The 18,001-nt window shown below is 34.3% G+C and overlaps 1 protein-coding gene across 1 annotated transcript in view; it reads left to right on the top strand.

Moving 5' to 3' along the window:
* Positions 1 to 18,001, top strand: part of Oxsr1 (oxidative stress responsive kinase 1) — a 115,433-nt gene that overhangs the window by 90,819 nt on the left and 6,613 nt on the right. The window contains exons 11-14 of the mRNA XM_027932286.2: positions 3,857 to 3,979; positions 11,224 to 11,259; positions 15,767 to 15,913; positions 17,243 to 17,307. Coding sequence (XP_027788087.1) covers positions 3,857 to 3,979; positions 11,224 to 11,259; positions 15,767 to 15,913; positions 17,243 to 17,307 — 371 coding nt within the window. The remainder of the gene's footprint in view (positions 1 to 3,856; positions 3,980 to 11,223; positions 11,260 to 15,766; positions 15,914 to 17,242; positions 17,308 to 18,001) is intronic.

The raw sequence follows: 18,001 nt of genomic DNA, 5'->3' as shown, positions 1-18,001 counted from the left end.
TACTCTTCATGGATAGTCACTTGGTTAGACACTCATGGCTCATTCTTCCATTTCATTCAGGTCTCTACTCAAGCTTCATTTCCTCAAAATAGTTTTTTCTGATTATCTTAAAATAGTCCCCTCCTATCACTTTCTGTTCTTTTATCCTACTTTATATATATATTTTTTTAAAGGACTTAATCACCATCTGACATTTACTATCTTTCATTAGAACAAAAGCTTAATGAGATCAAGGACTTTGGATTGTAGCTGTATCTTCAGTAGGCCTGGATCAGTTCCTGACACTCTGTAGATATCCAGTAAATAATTTGAATGCATATTAAAATCTTTATGCTTATAATTGTTTGCAATAAATCCCAATTGAGAGAGATGTTTAATATCTTCAGTGTAATTTATTTAGGAAGACAAACCCTCAAAAAGATAGCACAGTGAATATCTACATTTATTCCCACTCTCTACTTAAACCCCAAACTGACAAAATATGAGAGAAATGAAGGTTGCAACCAAGTTTTCAAAATTATGATGTCAATAAGCTAGTGGTAAGGAACTTGGCAAGTCAGAGGACTCCAATTGCTAAATCATCATTAAAGTTTTAGAACCTGCCTTACACAGCAAAACCCCTAAACCTAGGTGCGGTAGCAATACCAGGTACCTTTAGAGTATAAGTAGGGCCAAAAGCCAGAAGATTGGTTGACAGTTCCTGTCCCTCACTCCATGCTGTACACTAGGCATTGTATTGAAGTTTATTCTGCAGAAAGATAAAAGAAATGGTATTTATACTAAAGGACACCAAGCATAGTTGAAGATAGAAATAACTTACTGAAAATGGATATTTGATTGAATGTGTACATACTGAATGTTAAAACTCTTCAGTCATATTACTTTATTCAGTTACTTCAACATAAGCATTAAAGCTTATTGTCCTTCAGACAGAATATTGGAAGATCTAATCAAGATCAATCAAACTAGCCCCAGAGGAAAGATTTAAAAGGTACTGATGTTTAGGGTTCTCCTGTGAAATGCCTACCCAGATCTTTTTGCAGCAAAACTCATAGTCAGCAAATTTTACTCCCTTAAAAGCTTAGTGCTTCAAATTGATATTTTAGTTTCTGGATCTTAATAGTGCAATAGTGCAGGCGTCTAGGATCGAAGGGTATATGAGGAAAATTCTTTAAATAAAATCATAACTCTTCAGAGGTAAGAATTTGCCTTCATAAAACAAGAACATGATACTATTAAAAAAGAAGCATTTGTGCCAAGATAATTCAATGAGTAAAGAACAGTCTTCAACAGATGGTGCTGGGACAACTGGGAGAATGAGGTTGGGTCCTTTCCTCCCACCATGCAAAAAAAAGTAGCTTAGATTAGATTGTAGACCTAAATGTAAGAGCTAAAGCTTTAACTCTTGAAAGAAAATACAATAGTCCTCTCACCTGCAGTTTTATTTTCCTTAGCTTTGGTTACCTATGATAAATAGTGTGAAAATATTAAATGGAAAGTTCCAGAAATAATTCATAAGTTGAAAATTCTGCACAATGAAATCTTGCTTTGTCCTGCTCTGTCCCAGGTGTGAACCATCTCTTTGTTCAGCATATCCATGCTGTGTATGCTACCAGCCCATTAGTCACTTGGTAGCCATCCCAGTTATCAGATTGAACTATCGTGGTATTGCAGTTCTTGTGTTTAAGTAACCATTGTTTTATTCAATAATAGACCTAAAGCATAAGAGTAATAATGCTGGCAATTTTATTGAGGAATGTTGTTATAATTATTCTATATTAGTATTAGTTATTATTAATCTAGTAATACAAAATTTTATAAATTAAACTGTCATAGGTATCTTTATAGGAAAAAACAGTATATATAGGATTAGGTACTATCTTAGGTTTCAAGAATCCATTGGGGGTATTGGATTGTATTTACTAGGGAAGGAGAGACTTGTTCATAGGAATAAATCTTTGGGACCTTCCTTGAATTAGGCAAAGCTTTCTAAGCTATGACACCAAAAATACAATAAAAGAAAATAATTGATAAGTTGACTTCATCAGAATGAAAAACTTTTGTGCTTCAGTAGATCCCATCAAGAAAGTGAAAAGAAACTTACCAAGTGGGAGAAAATATTTCTAAACCATAATGTGAAATGGGACTTGAATCAGAACTTTATAGAGAACTGATTCAATAATGAATAGAGAACTCAGTTGAAAAAAATGGGCAAAGGATTTGGGTAGAAACCTCTTCGAAGAAAATATACAAATGGCTGATAAACACGTTAAAAGATGCTCAGTATCATTTGCCATCAGAGAAGTGCAAATTAAAATAACAGTAATATACTTTACACCAACTAATAATGGCTATCGTTAAAAAAAAGTAACAACTGTGGGTAAAGAAGTGAAGAAACTGGAATCCTTATACATTGCTGATGGGCATGTAAAATGAGCAGCAGTTTTGAAAATAGCCTCGGGGTTCCTGAAATGGCCAGAGTTATTATATAACCCAGCACTTCTACTCCTAGGCATACCCAAGAGAATTGAAAATATATGTACACACAAAAATGTGCATAAGTGCTCATAGCAACATTATTTATAGTAACTGAAAGATGGACACAAATGTCCATCAACTGATGAATGAATACATAAAATATGGTATGTCCATACAATGGGATATTATTCAGGAATAAAAATAATGAAGTACAGATGGTGTTCAATTTAGGATTTTTTTCAACTTGGTGATTGTGCTTAAGTAATAAGCACAATGGTTTTCAGTAGAAACATACCGTGATTTTGAAATTTGATCTTTTTCTGCACTAGCAATATTTGTATAGTACTCTCTTAAGATGCTGGGTACGGGGTGGTGGTGGGGGGTGGGGGATATGTCACAAGAAAGATCAGGAGTCACAATAACCTCAGTAAGCCAGAGTGTAGTAGAACAGTTCAAAATTTGGAGGGAGAAAATATTTCTTAGATTCCTTTTCTCTACCAAATTGTGAATGAAATGTGGGAATACAGACAGGATATGTTTAGAAATGCCTGACTTTAATAAATGTGGAGGAAGTATTTAAACTAAAAAGAGGGCAGTTGTATGACCCAGGAAGCTCAATCCTCTGCCTTGTGGTAGAGCACTATCTGAATTAGCCCTGATATGAAACTAGGCTGGCTGGACAGATGGAGGGAGAGGAGATTTACCCAGCTGAAAGAGTAGATATTAACTTCAAGGAAAACAAGATACGCAGCAAAGAGAGCTAATCATAATTTATAGTAAGGCTCAAAAGTGATATCATGTATGTATAATCATGTGATGTAAATACCAAGTATTGATCTAACCAAGATTACAGCGTAACTTGAAAAAAGAGTACGGAGTTGATAATACAGTGAAAATTGTCATCTTCCATAGTGGGACTTTCCATAGATAATTCCTAAAACCAAAAAAGTAGTAATGTGATACATTATTTTAAAATAATAAGCTAAAATGAGTTGAAAGTAAACTATTTTCAAGTATAATTTTGATTTAAGAAATTGAAAAATAAAAGAATACTCTTTATCTTGGTTTTATTTTTGAGAACCAAAACCTTTTATTTCTTAACTGTCTCAGGACATTAACACATTAGTCAGATTCGAAGAGGCATAGAAAATGTTTTTATGTTGTTTGGGCTCAGTATAGAAGGTTGTGACTAAAGACTGATAAGTGGAGATTGTGAATAGAGAGCAAGTAAGGTTTGGAGGGTATGAAGTTACGAGGGAATACTTACTCATGAGGAAAATAATTATTCATTTAGCAGGTTGAAACGATAGAGGCGGGGTATGGTTGTGTTTTCTGCTTAGTAAATGTTAAACAATCCACATCTGTTTCTAATGAGCAGGTTCGGAGAGTACCAGGTTCCAGTGGCCGTCTTCACAAAACAGAGGATGGAGGCTGGGAATGGAGTGATGATGAATTTGATGAAGAAAGCGAAGAAGGAAAAGCGGCAATTTCACAACTCAGGGCAAGTTTTGTATTTAACTGTATGTGGTTCTTGTTCAGCCTAACCAGCTAAAATGTAGAGTACGAGTGTTAACTGGCCGCGTTTCTTTGAAAAACTTAGCAGGTGTCTAATTCATTCTGCATGGAAAATTGGACTTGGTGCATCTGTTTGAATATGATAATATTTAGACTATTTAAACATGACCCAAATTTAATCTGGGCATAGTGGTGCACACCTGTGATCCCAGTGACCAGAGCTAACCTCAGTAATTTAAAACAAACAAAACAACAACAACAAAAAAAACCAAACCCAAATTTAGAGATGAAAACTATGTTTGAGATGAAAAAATACAGTAGGTAGGATTAATGGCTAATTAGACATTGCAGAAGAGAATAGTGAACTTGAAGGCCTGCCAATTAAAAAAAAAAAAACTTTGTCCCTGAAGTCTGTGTCCTTCTGCCTGAAGAAGAACAGTGTACTGTTCTTTAGTTGGTGTCCTGGATTATCTGTCTGGGGTGTGTGTGTGTGTGTATTAGTTTTTGTTAGAAGCATCAAAGACAAGGGCCTTCCTTTTAGTTTGTTTGTTTCATAATTCTTACTTAAAGTTAGTTAATGCCTCAAGTTGATTGTGGGGACTCATTCCCAAGAACAGAAGTTTGTGTAAAGGTAAGTGTCATACCCTTGCCTGCTCGATCTTTTTTGTGAGATGAATATTGGAATAGTGGTAATACCACTGCTTACTTTCAGGATCTACTCTACTGTGAATACTTACCACTCTATTATCAACCTTCAATATTTGTTGAACTTGTTTATCAATTGAAGTCTTGGAGTCTAGTCCTTTTGCTGAGTTATTTGTTAAGACTTTGCCAATGAAAATTGGCAAAACTTTATTAAGCTCTAAGCTTGGAAAAGCTCTGTAAAAGATAAGAATTGTAAACATTAGTTACATGTAATTGAATTTATTATTTAACAGATGTGAGATCATGGCATCCTTTTTTCCTATCTTTTCATGTGACTCCTCTCTGGACACATTGATGCTCTTGTGTAATGTTACATTAAAGCTTCTAATAGAACCTAGAGCTACATGAATATTGTAGTTCTTCCTCCCTGTGAAAGAGATGATGATATTATTTTCCCTCTAACAAATATTTAGAAAGATAAATTGTAGCTTTTCACTCTCTTATTATTACCTGCTATTTATCAGAAAGAGAAATTTAGTACTTCTAAATTAGTTACACTAGCATTTTCATAACCTAACACACTAGTGTCTAAATATCATAGAAAATTATGGGCTTATCTACTGAATAAGTAAATTTATGTTCAACATTTCTTATGTTATATTTATAGATGTTTTTGAGACCATGAATTCTAAGAAAATGAATCTTTTAAAACTATGTTGAACTATATTAAGAAAACAATATACCATGATAGAAGCTGAAAATGTAGCTGAGTGGTAGAGTTTTTAACCTAGCATGTATGAGGCCCTGGGTTCAATCCCTAACAGGGAGGGGAAAAAAAAAAAGAATATACTATGATCTGATGGGGACAATGATGGTTTGGTGTTAAGAAAACTTTTAATATTAACAGGTCTAAGAAGGCAAAAAGTCATATTGTTATTTTCGTAAATTTTTATTTTGTCGAAGCCATTGACAAAGTTCACGTTCAGAATAAGGATTCATATAGATCTAGATTTCCACTTGTTACTTTCCTTATTCCCAGAGGACTTCCCTTAACGTGTGTGTGCATATGTATGTAGGGGTCGGAGTAGGGGGGTGGATCTGTTGGTGAGGATTTTTTTTAAGGTTTTGTGACTGAAAACATCTCTCATTTACCTTTATTAAAAAAAAAAAAAAAGTGGGTTTGCAGATTGTAGAATTCTTGATTGACAGCTTTTTCTTCCAGTTTTTTTTTCAATCAACAAATATTTATTATACCATACATCAGATCCTCTTACATGTTATTTATTGTTATACCATGTGTCAGATACTTTTACAAGTTTTTGAGTATCAAATATAGTCTTAATTCTTGCTATCAATGTCCTCCTAGTTGACTGAGGAAGCAAGTATAGGAAGAGGTAAATGTCTTTATAGAGTGTTTGTTCCTTTTCTATTTAATTTTGTATTTGTTATGTGGCAATTTTTTAATGTTTATTGTATTGTGTTGTGAAAATTTATAACTAAAAACTTTAAAATATATTAATATGTTGCCTCTGATCTCACTATAAACTATGTTTATAATCAAGTCTTTCTAATTTTATTGTGACTTAGAAATATGTATTTTATTGAGACATAATTATACCTCTTATGGAGTATAGTACAATATGTGTATACAGTGTGTAATGGTTAAATAAGAATACAAGGCACTTCCATCTCCTCAAATATTAATCATTTTTATGTACTGGGAACTTTCTTCTAGTTATTTTAAAATACATCATTTGTATTCTGTATTCAGTATTTTAAAGATGTTTTTCCACTATTTTTTATCTTCCCTGTTTCCACTAAGAAATTTGGCTACATTCTTCTCTCTCTCTCTCTTTTTTTTAAAAATATTTTATTAGTCATCGATGTGGTGCTGAGAATCAAACCCAGTGCCTCACAAATGCCAGGCAAGCACTCTACCACTGAGCCACAACCCCAACCCCTCTTTTTTTTTTTTCCAGGCTGCTTTGAAGATTTTTTTTTTTCTTTTAAATGGCTTTGAGCAATTTGATTACAATATGCTACATGTATTTTTCTTCATGTTTCTTGTGCTTGGGGTTTGTTGAGTTTCTTGGATCTGTGGATTTATAAGTTTTTGTCAGGTTTGGAAAATTTTCAGCCATTATATCTTCAAATAATTGTTCTTTCTTCTAATAACATGTTTATTAAGCTGGTCAAAGTGGTGTCAGAGCTCATTAATTGTCTTTTTATTTTTTAAAGATTCTTCTTTTGACTGGGATTGTGGTTCAGTGGTAGAGTGCTTGCCTGGCACATGTGAGACCTTGGTTTCAATCCTTAGCACCACATAAAAATAAAAATATTATATCCATCTACAACTAAATTTTTTTTTAATTTTTCTTTTAATTTTTCATAGGTTCTATGCTATCCTTCAAGTTCATGTATATTTTCTTCTGTAATTTCTAATCTGCTACTAATTTTATTCAGTCTATATTGCAGGTGTTCTAATAGTCTAGAAGTTTATTTTTTTAATCTTATATCTTCCACATTTCTACCTTTTAATGATATGTAATACATTTATAATAACTATTTTAACGGGTTTTCCTGCTAATTCTAACATCCATGTCAGTTCTGGATTGATTTTACTTGTTTTATAACTCTCTTCATATTGGTACAGGAGTGTTTTCCTACATCTTCATACCTGGTGATTTTTGACTGGCTGCCAAACATTGTGAATTTTACCTTGTCACATGGCACTCATTTTGTATTCTGGTAGATCTTCTTGAGCTATATTCTGGATTATATAGTAAAGTAAGTTGAAAATATGTTTTTCCCCAGTCTCAGGTTGGTTTCTCACATATATGTATTGATAAGTGTTCTGCTAAATATTCAAATGGAATCCTCTGCAGATCTCTAGGGTTCTCTCATTATGTAGCTCTTTCTTCCCTAGTACTCTGTCTTATTATCTTATCTGTCTTGGCCTCCTTGGATTTGTAGCTCTGTTTCTTCTATTCATGCATTTAATTGGATTCCACTTAGGTTCCCCTTCCCTGTGCCACAGCATCCAAAAAACACTCAAGGTGGTTCCTGTGTTTCAGGGATCACACTCTTTCTTGTTTTTCAGTATCTTGAAAACATTTATTGTTTTTCTTTGCTTTGCTCTTCTTTGTTTCCTTTCTGGTTATTGTTTCAGACAGAAGGGTAAATCTAGCCCCTTGTTACCTATTGTTGACAGAGGTGGAGCCTACAATTGTATTTTAAGGGAATATGAAACTACTGAAGAGGTACAAAAACAACTAATCCAGGTAATTTAGGGACATGGTAATTGACTATCTTCTTTCAGAAGAGTTGGTAGAGGAGAGGGAAAACTTCAGATAAATCATAAACTCCTTTTATTACGATTTTTTTCATATTTGTACATGCAAAGCAGTTTTGAAACTCTTTTGTATAATGAGGTTAAGCAAATGAGTAAATGTCTTAATGTTCTTAGGAGCCAAGATTCTAACTATGAAAGAAGAAGAGACATACAAATGTGAAATAGGCAAAGTGAGAAAGGATTCTGTGGAGGTGGATTTGAGTTGTAGGCATTGGTGTGGATGCAGGCTTCTGAAGTGTGCGTGATCTGAATGTGTATGTGCACATGTATGTATGTAAGTATGTATATGCTTGAATGTATTTTCAAGCTTTGTCTACTGAAAGGCCTAGAAACAAAGATACCACAATAACAATGAGCACACCTTATGTCCAGATAATTTTCTCTAATATCATTCCCCAGTAAAAGAACTGGGCTCTTTGAAAAATGAGTGGTTCCAGGACAGGGAAAATATTAGATGAATCACGAATATCTTTTTATACCAGTTTAAAAAAAAAATCTGAGGGAATAAATGATGCAGAAATCAGCTTGAAGCAGTGTGGTACAATTTAACCATTCAAATAATTTCTTTAAAAATAGGAATCTTTTGAGTCTGTACCAATTATTAATAGATACATAAACGAATGAGGAGAAAGATGTTTTTTCATTACACTGAACTGCCAAGTGCTGTCTGGTAAATGTGGAGACGAGAATTGGAGGTAGAAGAATTATTATTTTATAGCCATTGTCATTGGATCAGGGAAGAATCATCAAATACAGGGGGAAGTTTTGAGGAGCAGGATATTTTTAAGATTACCTTTTAGTTGCTAGATAAAGAAAAAAACATAGTTACTATCTACTGGAGAATTTAGAAAACTCTTTGGCCAGATGATTAAATTAATCTTCACTGGTGGGGGCAGATGAAGATTTCATACCCTATGAAAGACACATCACTATGCAGATTTCCAACTGGAAGTTCATGTAAGTCTAATCGTGAAGAGACAGTAGACAAATCCCAAGTAAATAATATTCTGTTAAAGTAGTAGTGCGTACTATATTCTTTAAAAATGTTAATATTCCAGATTTTAAAAATCTAAAGAAACAGTGACAATGTAATTAATACATGATCCTAGACTTCATCCTACACTGGAAGAAAATCACAAGATTATAAGGAGCATAAGGGTCTGTTGGCATTTGGATTGTGGATAGTAAATTAGATAAAAGTATGGTATCTTTCTTAAATTTACTGAAGTTAAAAAACTGTACTGTGAAACTTTTTAAGAAAATGTCTCTGTTCTTAGGAAACACACATTCTCTTAAGTGGTAAACCATGGTATATGCAGCTTATTCTCACATGGTACAGGAAAAGTGATTTAAATATCTATTATGCACCCAAACTTTACATGGTGAAAAAAAAAAGCATCTTTTGTATTGTTATTATTGTAGCATCTTTTCTGTAAAAGAAAGAGAAATAAAACTTGGAATTATTTCCTAATACAGAATCCCCCGCCCCAGTAGTATTGAGGATTGAACCCAGGGCTTGGCTCACATTAAGCAAACACTCTATCACTAGGGTATACCCTGTTCCCCGCTGTCCTCAGAGCCCTCAAATAGAGAAGTGTTTTAAAAAGGGTTTTGGTCGGCCACTTACTTGCTGTGATAACTTTAGCTATTATCTGAACCTTGATTTTACTTAATACAATGGTGATGAAAATTATAAAACCTAAATTGGCCTTTCAAGTAGCCTGGCTAAATCCATAATTGGTAGGATTTGCCATACATTAATATTTGTGTAGAGGTAAGTTCTTTTTAAAATGACAATGTCTGGATCCCAGAATCATTTCTAGCTGTTATGATTTACTAAATAAACAGCTCAGGTTTTCATGTGGCAGATTGTAATTGGTTATTTTCAAATAAATATTAATCTGTACCAGGTACCTGACATCTCACCTTAATTTGTATGAAGATATTAATTTTTTTCTTTTAGCCATTTTTATTTTCAGACAACCCACATTTATTTATGTACCAGATCTCTAAATATCTAGCAATAAGAGTAAGGGGTAGTAGGAGGCATCCCTTCCTCCTTACTTTCTCTCTCTCTCCCTGCCCCCTCCCCCTCTCTTAGTACTGGTGATGGAACCCAGAGCAGCTCTCCCAAGTTCTTTCTCTTTTTTTTTTTTTTGGAGACAGGTCCTCACTAAATTGCCTAGGCTGGCCCCAAACTTGCTATCCTTCTGCCTCAACCTCCTGCATTGCTGGGATTACAGGGATGTGCCACCATGACCAGCCTCTCCTTACTTTTTTAAAATTATTATTGTAATTGACAAAATTATGGGATACAGTATGATAATTAGATCTATGTGTTTCGAGTATAATGATCAAATTATTAACATTTCATTTCCTTAAGCATTTCTTTTTCAAATTTTTGATTAACACATACTACTTGTATATATTTATAGGGTGCAGTACAGTATTCCAATACATGTGTATTACATATATTGATTAAATCAGGATGGTTAATGTTTCTGTCTCCTTATCGGTCCTTTGTGTTTCGAGCTTTCAAGCTCTTCTAGTATTATTATAGCTTATTGTGAACCTTAGCCACTCTACTGTTCTGTATAACACTAGACTTTAATACTTCTCTTTACTTGTGTTTGGGTAACTTGATCCAGTATCCCTCTATCTGCTGCCTCCATACTATCACAACTTTCCTAATTTCTAGTCATTACTATTATATATATCCCAGTCGAATTTTTTTGTAGGTAGTAGATTCTTGAAAAGTAACTTTCAGGTCATTGTTCTGTAATTTTGTTTCAAGACTTTTCTCCATTAAAGTCCACAATCACTTGTCTCAAATCTGTGCTTTGAGAGTGTGTTGGATAGTTGGCCTGAGGTTTATTTGGTCTAGAATTTTAGGCACACAGTATTTTCATAGTTACTTTGAATGTGACCTCCCTACTGCCTGAGAACTAATGACAGTCCCCATCATCTCTTCACTTATATAGCTGAAACTGTAAATAATTTTAAATACAGTAAGTATATTGATACATCTATTATAGGCTAATTAGACAAAGAATACAATTGTATCATAGCAGTTTTCTTTTTTCAGAAGACTCACTGTAGTAACTTATAAGTTAATTTATGAATCAGAATGAAGTAAAGTTGGCTTGCATTCAACATTACTTGAAGTTACCTGGAACTGACTATAAGTAACCTAAGTCTGAGTTAACAAGCATCCTTTTCTGTATTTCTTTTAGTCTCCTCGAGTGAAAGAATCATTAACAAATTCTGAGGTAAGTAATTGCAACTATTAAATCCTTGTTGTTTTATATATGCTTCTGTTTTGTTTTAGTTTTAATTTTAAAAGTCTTTATATGTGTGCCTAAATGGAAATGAGCCTTTATACCAGTTACATTTTAAAAGTTGGTTTAAGAGCCTGGAATGTTGGTCCTTGCTTGCTTAACTTCGTGATTTGCTTTTTTGGTTTGTGCTGCTTGAAGTGGGAAGCAATATTTATGCATTACTCTGCCCAGGAATTTGTTATACATTTTTGAAATTTTTTTCAGCTTTTTCTCTTGTCAGGTAAATTGTATTTTCTGTAGTTTGTTTCAGTGTGATAGGAAATATTACTAAACAGAATCCAGTTAGGTTGGCTTTCCTTCTTTTCACTACCTGAGAAAAATAATTTCATGGATCCATTCTGTACATATTCTTCCTCTGGCAGCATCTTCCATTATGAGCTCAGTATTTGGTTTAAAGGCAAGTGTATCTCTTAAACAATTTTCCCACTTCATTTATGTACATACCACGCAATTTGTATGTATAATTATATACATGATTCATGTACATAGAACTTTATAGTTTAGAAATGAGCCAGTGCAGTGGCACATACCTTTACTCCCAGCTACTTGGGAGGCTGCGGCAGAAGCATAACCAGTTAAAAGCCAACCTCTTTGAGTGCCGGGAATGTAGCTCAGTGGTAAAGCACCCTGGATTCAAGCCCTAGTACAAAGAAAATAAATTCTGTACCTTAATATATGTATTTTGGTTATACTTCAGTTTTTTATTAGAGCATTATAGTTGGGCTCATCTTGACAAATTTGTATATGCATGATCTTCCTACTGATCTTCTTTCGCTCATCTATTTTTGATCGGTTCTTTGTACTTACATATAAAAGTGAAATTCCCTGTACTATATGTGTATATGCACATAGTTCAATTTAAAAAAAAAATCATTCTGCATTTCCTCTCCTTTCCCATCCCTCCTCTCTGCCACTTGATCTTGTTCTTTTGCTCTACTGATCTTCCCTGTGACTTTATGAAATCCTGTCCTCTCCTCCTTCTTTCCATTATTTTGCTCTAGCTTGCACATGGGAGAGAAAACATTTGACCCTGATTTTCTGAGACTGTCTTATTTGACTTAGCATAATGTTCTCCATTTCCATCCAGTTATCAGCAAATAATAATTTCATTCTTTTTATGACTCAGTAAAACTACATTGTGTTTGTGTGTGTGTGTGTGTGTGTGTGTATACACGTATACACCACATTTCCTTCCTTCGTCTATTGATAGGCATCTGGGTTAATTACATAATTTGGCTATTGTGAATTGTGCTGCTATATTGCTATTGCATGCTGATTTTAGTTCTTTTGGACAAATGTCAAGGAATGGAATAGCTAGGTCATTATGGTGGTTTCATTCCTGGTTTTTTGAGGAATCTCCATACTGCTTTCTAGAGTGCAGTAGTATGCAGTTCCATCAGCAGTGTACAAGTCTGTACCTCAGGTACATTAGTAGAATTGTATGTCCTTGACCCTTGAAATTATGCATGGTCATGTCAGTTCTTTTGACCAATGTAAAGTTAGCAGAAGAGTCACTCTGTGATTCTGTGTTTCCTTAATCCTGCTGCCATAATCTGCATCCTTGACTGAATGAAGGGATGAACTCATGCTGGTCAGAGATATACTTGAAGTATGCGTAAGAAATAATAAAAAGTAAAGTTAAAAATAACGTTGTTTTAATCTGCTGATGTTTTAGAATTATTTGTTACTTCTAATTAAGTCAAATTTGATAATTTCTCAGAAATTGAATGAAAAGTTATTTTATAGATTATTATAGTTTTTCTTTTTAGTGTTCTTCTTGTGCTTTTGCTAAATAACTTCTCTGTGAATTCTCACATATTCTTATACTCATTACATTGTTTTTTAACTTAATTATGACAAAATTTATATGACATAAAGTTTACTGTCTTAATCATTTTTAGTTTGGTAGCATTAAATATAGTCATGCTTGGAAAACAACCATCACTACCATCTAAAGAACTTTTTAATCTTCCCAAACTAAAATTCTACCCATTGAATAGTAATTCTCCATTTTCTTCCATATTTGTCCTGGCAGCCACCCTTCTACTTCCCGTCTCTGTAAATTTAACTACTCTGGTATTTCATATAAGTGGATTCATACAGTATTTGTCTTTTTCTGACTGGTTTATTTCACTTAGCACAGTGTCCTCTGGGTTCATCCATGTTGTAACTTATGTCAGAATGTCTTTCTATATTAAAGCCAAATATTACTGCATTGTATGTATATACTGTTTTGTTTATTCATCTTTTAGTGAACACTTGAACCTCTCTGTCTTTTGGCTGTTGTGCATAATGGTGCTATGAACATGGGTATACAAATATCTGTTCAAAACTTTGCTTTTAATTCTTTTGGGTATACATCTAGAAATAGAATTGCTGGATCATGAGGTAAGTCTATGTTTTAATTTTTTAAGGAACAACCATACTATTTTTCATTAGAACTTCCACCATTTCACATTTCCACTAACAGTGCACTGGGATCCCAGTTTCTGTACATCTTCTTATTGCTTTGTTATATGTATCCTTTTTGTCTTTATTATAGATAAACATACATGTACATACACTTTGGAAGCTAACCTTTTGAAATAGTACATTTTCAAAAGTTATCTTTTTAACTATAATTATCAACATATTAATTTTACAAATTAATGAGCTTCACTGTAATTTTTACATACATGCATAATTGTGCTTTGATCATACCTAACTTCCCTTCTATCGTCCTTGCCTTTCTTTCCACTCTACCTCCCTTGCACCTCTACTTCCCCTTCCCTTCCCTGAAAATCCCCCTTCTACTTTGAGGCCAACTAATATTAATGTGCTATATTTCTGTCAAACTCTGAAACCAATGAAGAACTTTTTGCTTCCTTTGATGTATGAGATTAAATGATATAAAATTTTACTTCTGGTCTCGTTTATTTTACTTTCATCAGCTACTAGACCTCTGTTGTTGCCTTTTGAAAGTTTTTACTCTTTCATTTCTAAATTTTGGCCATTGCCATTGGTATTTTTCCCTAACTTGTAATTTTTAATTTTGTTTTTCCCAACATTGCATAATCAAAATTTATGAAATAATTCAAAATGCAAGATAATTTATATTGTGTCTGTTTGTTATAAAGCTTCACACCCATTTTTGAAATATATTTTTAGATATGTTAAGGAATCATTGGTTGATTATCTCTTTATATGTAATAAAAGTCCCCACGTCATAACCCATTTTATTTTGCTGTTATCAAAACACCTAAAGCTGGATAATTTGTAAAGAAAAGAGATTTAATTATCTCATGATTTCAGAGGTTAAAAGTTAAAGATGATGTGGCCCCCTTTGGTGGGCCTCTGGAGAGGGCCTTCTGGCTGCATTGTAGCATGGCAGATGGCATCAATGGTAGAAACATGGAGTATATATGAAAGATCACATGGCAAGAGACCTGGTGGGGTCAGGCTGTCTCTTTTATAACAGCCCACTCTGAACGAAGCTAACCCACTCCAACAAGACCAGCATAAATCCCTTCACAAGGGCAGACATGATTCAGTTACCTCCCACTAAGCCCCTCCTCCTAAAGGTTCCACCCCTTTTTATACCACTGTATTGGGGAATTCAGGGAATTCAGTTAAATCGAAGCACCATGTGTTAAAAAATGTAGCTTCAATAATTTCTTACAGAAACACTATACATACTTTATAAATACTTTACCTACTTAACTTTTTATTTTGGAGAAGCTGTTTTGGCTGTGTGAAGGGGATGGAGTAAATGTGGTTAAAAATAAATGTGATGGAGGCTGGGATTGTAGCTCAGCAGTGGAGTGCTCGCCTAGCATGTTCGAGGCCCTGGATTTGATCATCAGCACCAAATAAAAATAAATAAATAAAATAAAGGCATTGTGACCAACTACACCTAGAAAATAACTTTTTACTTTATAACTATTTCAAACTATTTTGAAAAAATAAAAAAATAAGTAAATATGATACAAAGTGAAAAAAACTACACAAAACACTTTTTGTTAGATTCTCCATTTACACAAAATGCCCAAAAAAGGCAAATTTACAGAGACTGAAAGTAGATCAGTGGTTGTGTAGGGCTGGATGTGGAAGCAAGAATTTACTAAAAGGGTTTGTGAACCTTTTGGGGTGATAAAGGGTTCCAAAACTGCATTTGGTGATGGTTGTGTAGTTCTTTAAACTGTGCAAATACCCTTGAATTATACACTTAAAATGGATGAAGCTAAAAGCATGTAAATTGTATCGAAAGTCAGTAAAAAACTAAAATGCCTAGGAATATTTGACTTCTGTTTGATATGTATATTTAGAGAAGTGTTGTCAAGCCAGTACATCATAAAAACTGCTTTGAAAATGTCACCCTGTAAGGCTCTGTTTGACTGTCGGTAAATCTGCTTCTCTTTCCAATCAAGTTAACAGCACTGTATGCATGGTTTCATTATAGCTCTTTTCAACAACTGATCCCATGGGTACTTTGCTCCAAGTTCCAGAACAGATTTCTACTCATCTACCTCAGCCAGCTGGACAGATGTCTACCCAGCCAACTCAAGTCTCTCTCCCACCACCTGCAGAGCCAGCAAAAACAGCTCAGGTAAAGCAGGGATGTCTTCTAATGGCCGCCTAGTACTGGTAGATAAGAAAAGCAGATATTTATGTGAAATAGCCTAATGTACTCAGGTTGTTGTCCTAGTAGATTTTGGAAGAAGTTAGAAATTATGTCTTCATAGTTTTGAATATTCACCTGAAGGTAAGAGAGTTCATAAAGATCTTAAGCAACAATAAGTTAAGTTTGAAAACTTTTGAAACATCAGAATTCTTTGGCTAATTTCTTATTGGCTGTGTGTTAGATCATTATTAACTTAAGATTGCAAATGATGGCATTCATGGTGGGGCTAGGAGAATCATCTGCTTTACTGTTTTCTTTTGCTCATTTTTGCTTGTATCATTTATTAGTATTTTTACAGCCTGTGGTTTTTCTAAATTACTCTTTTAAAAATACTAATTTTGTGAGAGTTGATTTTATTAAAACTAAGTGATGTATAAACTCAAATAAAGTACACACAAACTTCATTAAATTGTATTTATCTGAAAGCAGCTGAATGAGGTCCTCCCTGTGAATCCCAGTATGCTGTGTAACTCCCATGCTCCCTTCAGGAAACTTCTGATAGTACATATGTGACCTTATGCTATATTGCTAAAGTAAGGGTTTTGTGTCGATTTATTAATTGTCAGAAGTTGTCCCCCACCCCCAATAGTTTAAGTGAAAAAAAAAATGAAAGTTGTGATTTTTCCTTTTGTAGCGCCATGTATCATGTGTTCTGGCTTTGAAGACCAGTGCACTGGGCATGTCTAGTTAATCATGGAGATAACTTCTTTTAACCTTTCATCCTTCCAGCTTTCCATTTCTGCCATCATAGGGGCAAAAAGTTCTAATGATTAGAATTATTTTACAAGTAACTTAGAGTTTATGTCTGCCATTAAACAGGAGATAGCTAGACAGTTTTCAGAGAGATTAGTTTAACTATAGAAAGACCTGGAACCTTCGGTTGAAGGATCCCTGAGGGGCAGCTGATTTAGGCCCTACTTGTGTGTTGCCAAATGGTACAGGAGCAGATTTTTTAAAAAGTGATAAACCTAATTTTTCACCTTTGTATAGGGGAACAGGGGCAAGAAAAATATAAAATATATGGAATTTCATCTGGGTTTGAAAATTATTTAATTATGTTTATACAAGTTGATATTTAGCTTTTGTTGCTGCTGTGGAGTGCCTGTCCTGCCACAGCAGGGAATGAATGTCTTAGGGAGCAGGATGACCTCAGCTGGAGAGGAAGAGAATTGCTGCCAGTGGATGATTCCTCTGCAGTTACCTCCATGCTTAACATTCACAGGCAATGACTTTATACTTTTCAATGCATTTTAGGCTTTGTCTTCAGGAGCAGGTTCACAAGAAACCAAGGTCCCAATCAGTCTAGTACTAAGATTAAGGTAAGAGGACATTTTCTGTTTTGTGAGTTCCCTGTAGGTGTTGAATAATCTGTGCTGAGAATAGCTAAAGCCATGATTGTGTCACCCCAGCATCAGTAGGTGTTAATTTGCTGGTGTATTATTTTCTTAGAAGTAATAGCAAAGTGTGAGGACCTGGCAGTTAGCAGTTGCTGTGACTAACTGATGCACATACCCTCCTAGTTTGTCCATTAATAGTGACAAATGTGTACATTTGCAGCATAGTTTGAATTAGAAGGTATAGTCTGTAGTTGAGAATGTTTTAGGAGAGCAGCACTCACTGGCTTATCTGAAGTTTAGTGATTATATAAGCATTATGGACTCTGGGATTGACTAACTCAGAAGGGGAGTGCTTTGTGATTGGTAGATCAAATAAAGATGAAAAGGAAAACCTCTAAGTATATTCCTAGTTTGTTTCTCTGTTATATGGCAAATGTTGGTAGTTCTGGTGGGGATGTACAGAGTGGTCCTAGCAGACTGCTCAGCAGTAAGTGCCCTGGGTAGCAATCTGTTCATTTTAAACACCCCTCAACCCCTAACCCCTCAATTTCTGCCAGGGGATTAAGAACTCTGGATTAGGATTCCAAAGTTTTCATGTCAAAATATCTATTAGTGTTATATTGTTCCAGTTAGGTCTCTTTCTACTCATAAATATATTTGAAAAAATTAGTATTGA

This window comes from Marmota flaviventris, chromosome 1 (genome assembly GCF_047511675.1).
Source record: "Marmota flaviventris isolate mMarFla1 chromosome 1, mMarFla1.hap1, whole genome shotgun sequence".
Taxonomy (NCBI): domain Eukaryota; kingdom Metazoa; phylum Chordata; class Mammalia; order Rodentia; family Sciuridae; genus Marmota; species Marmota flaviventris.
The sequence above is the reverse complement of the archived record's forward strand: the minus strand, read 5'-3'. Positions and strand labels throughout refer to the sequence as shown.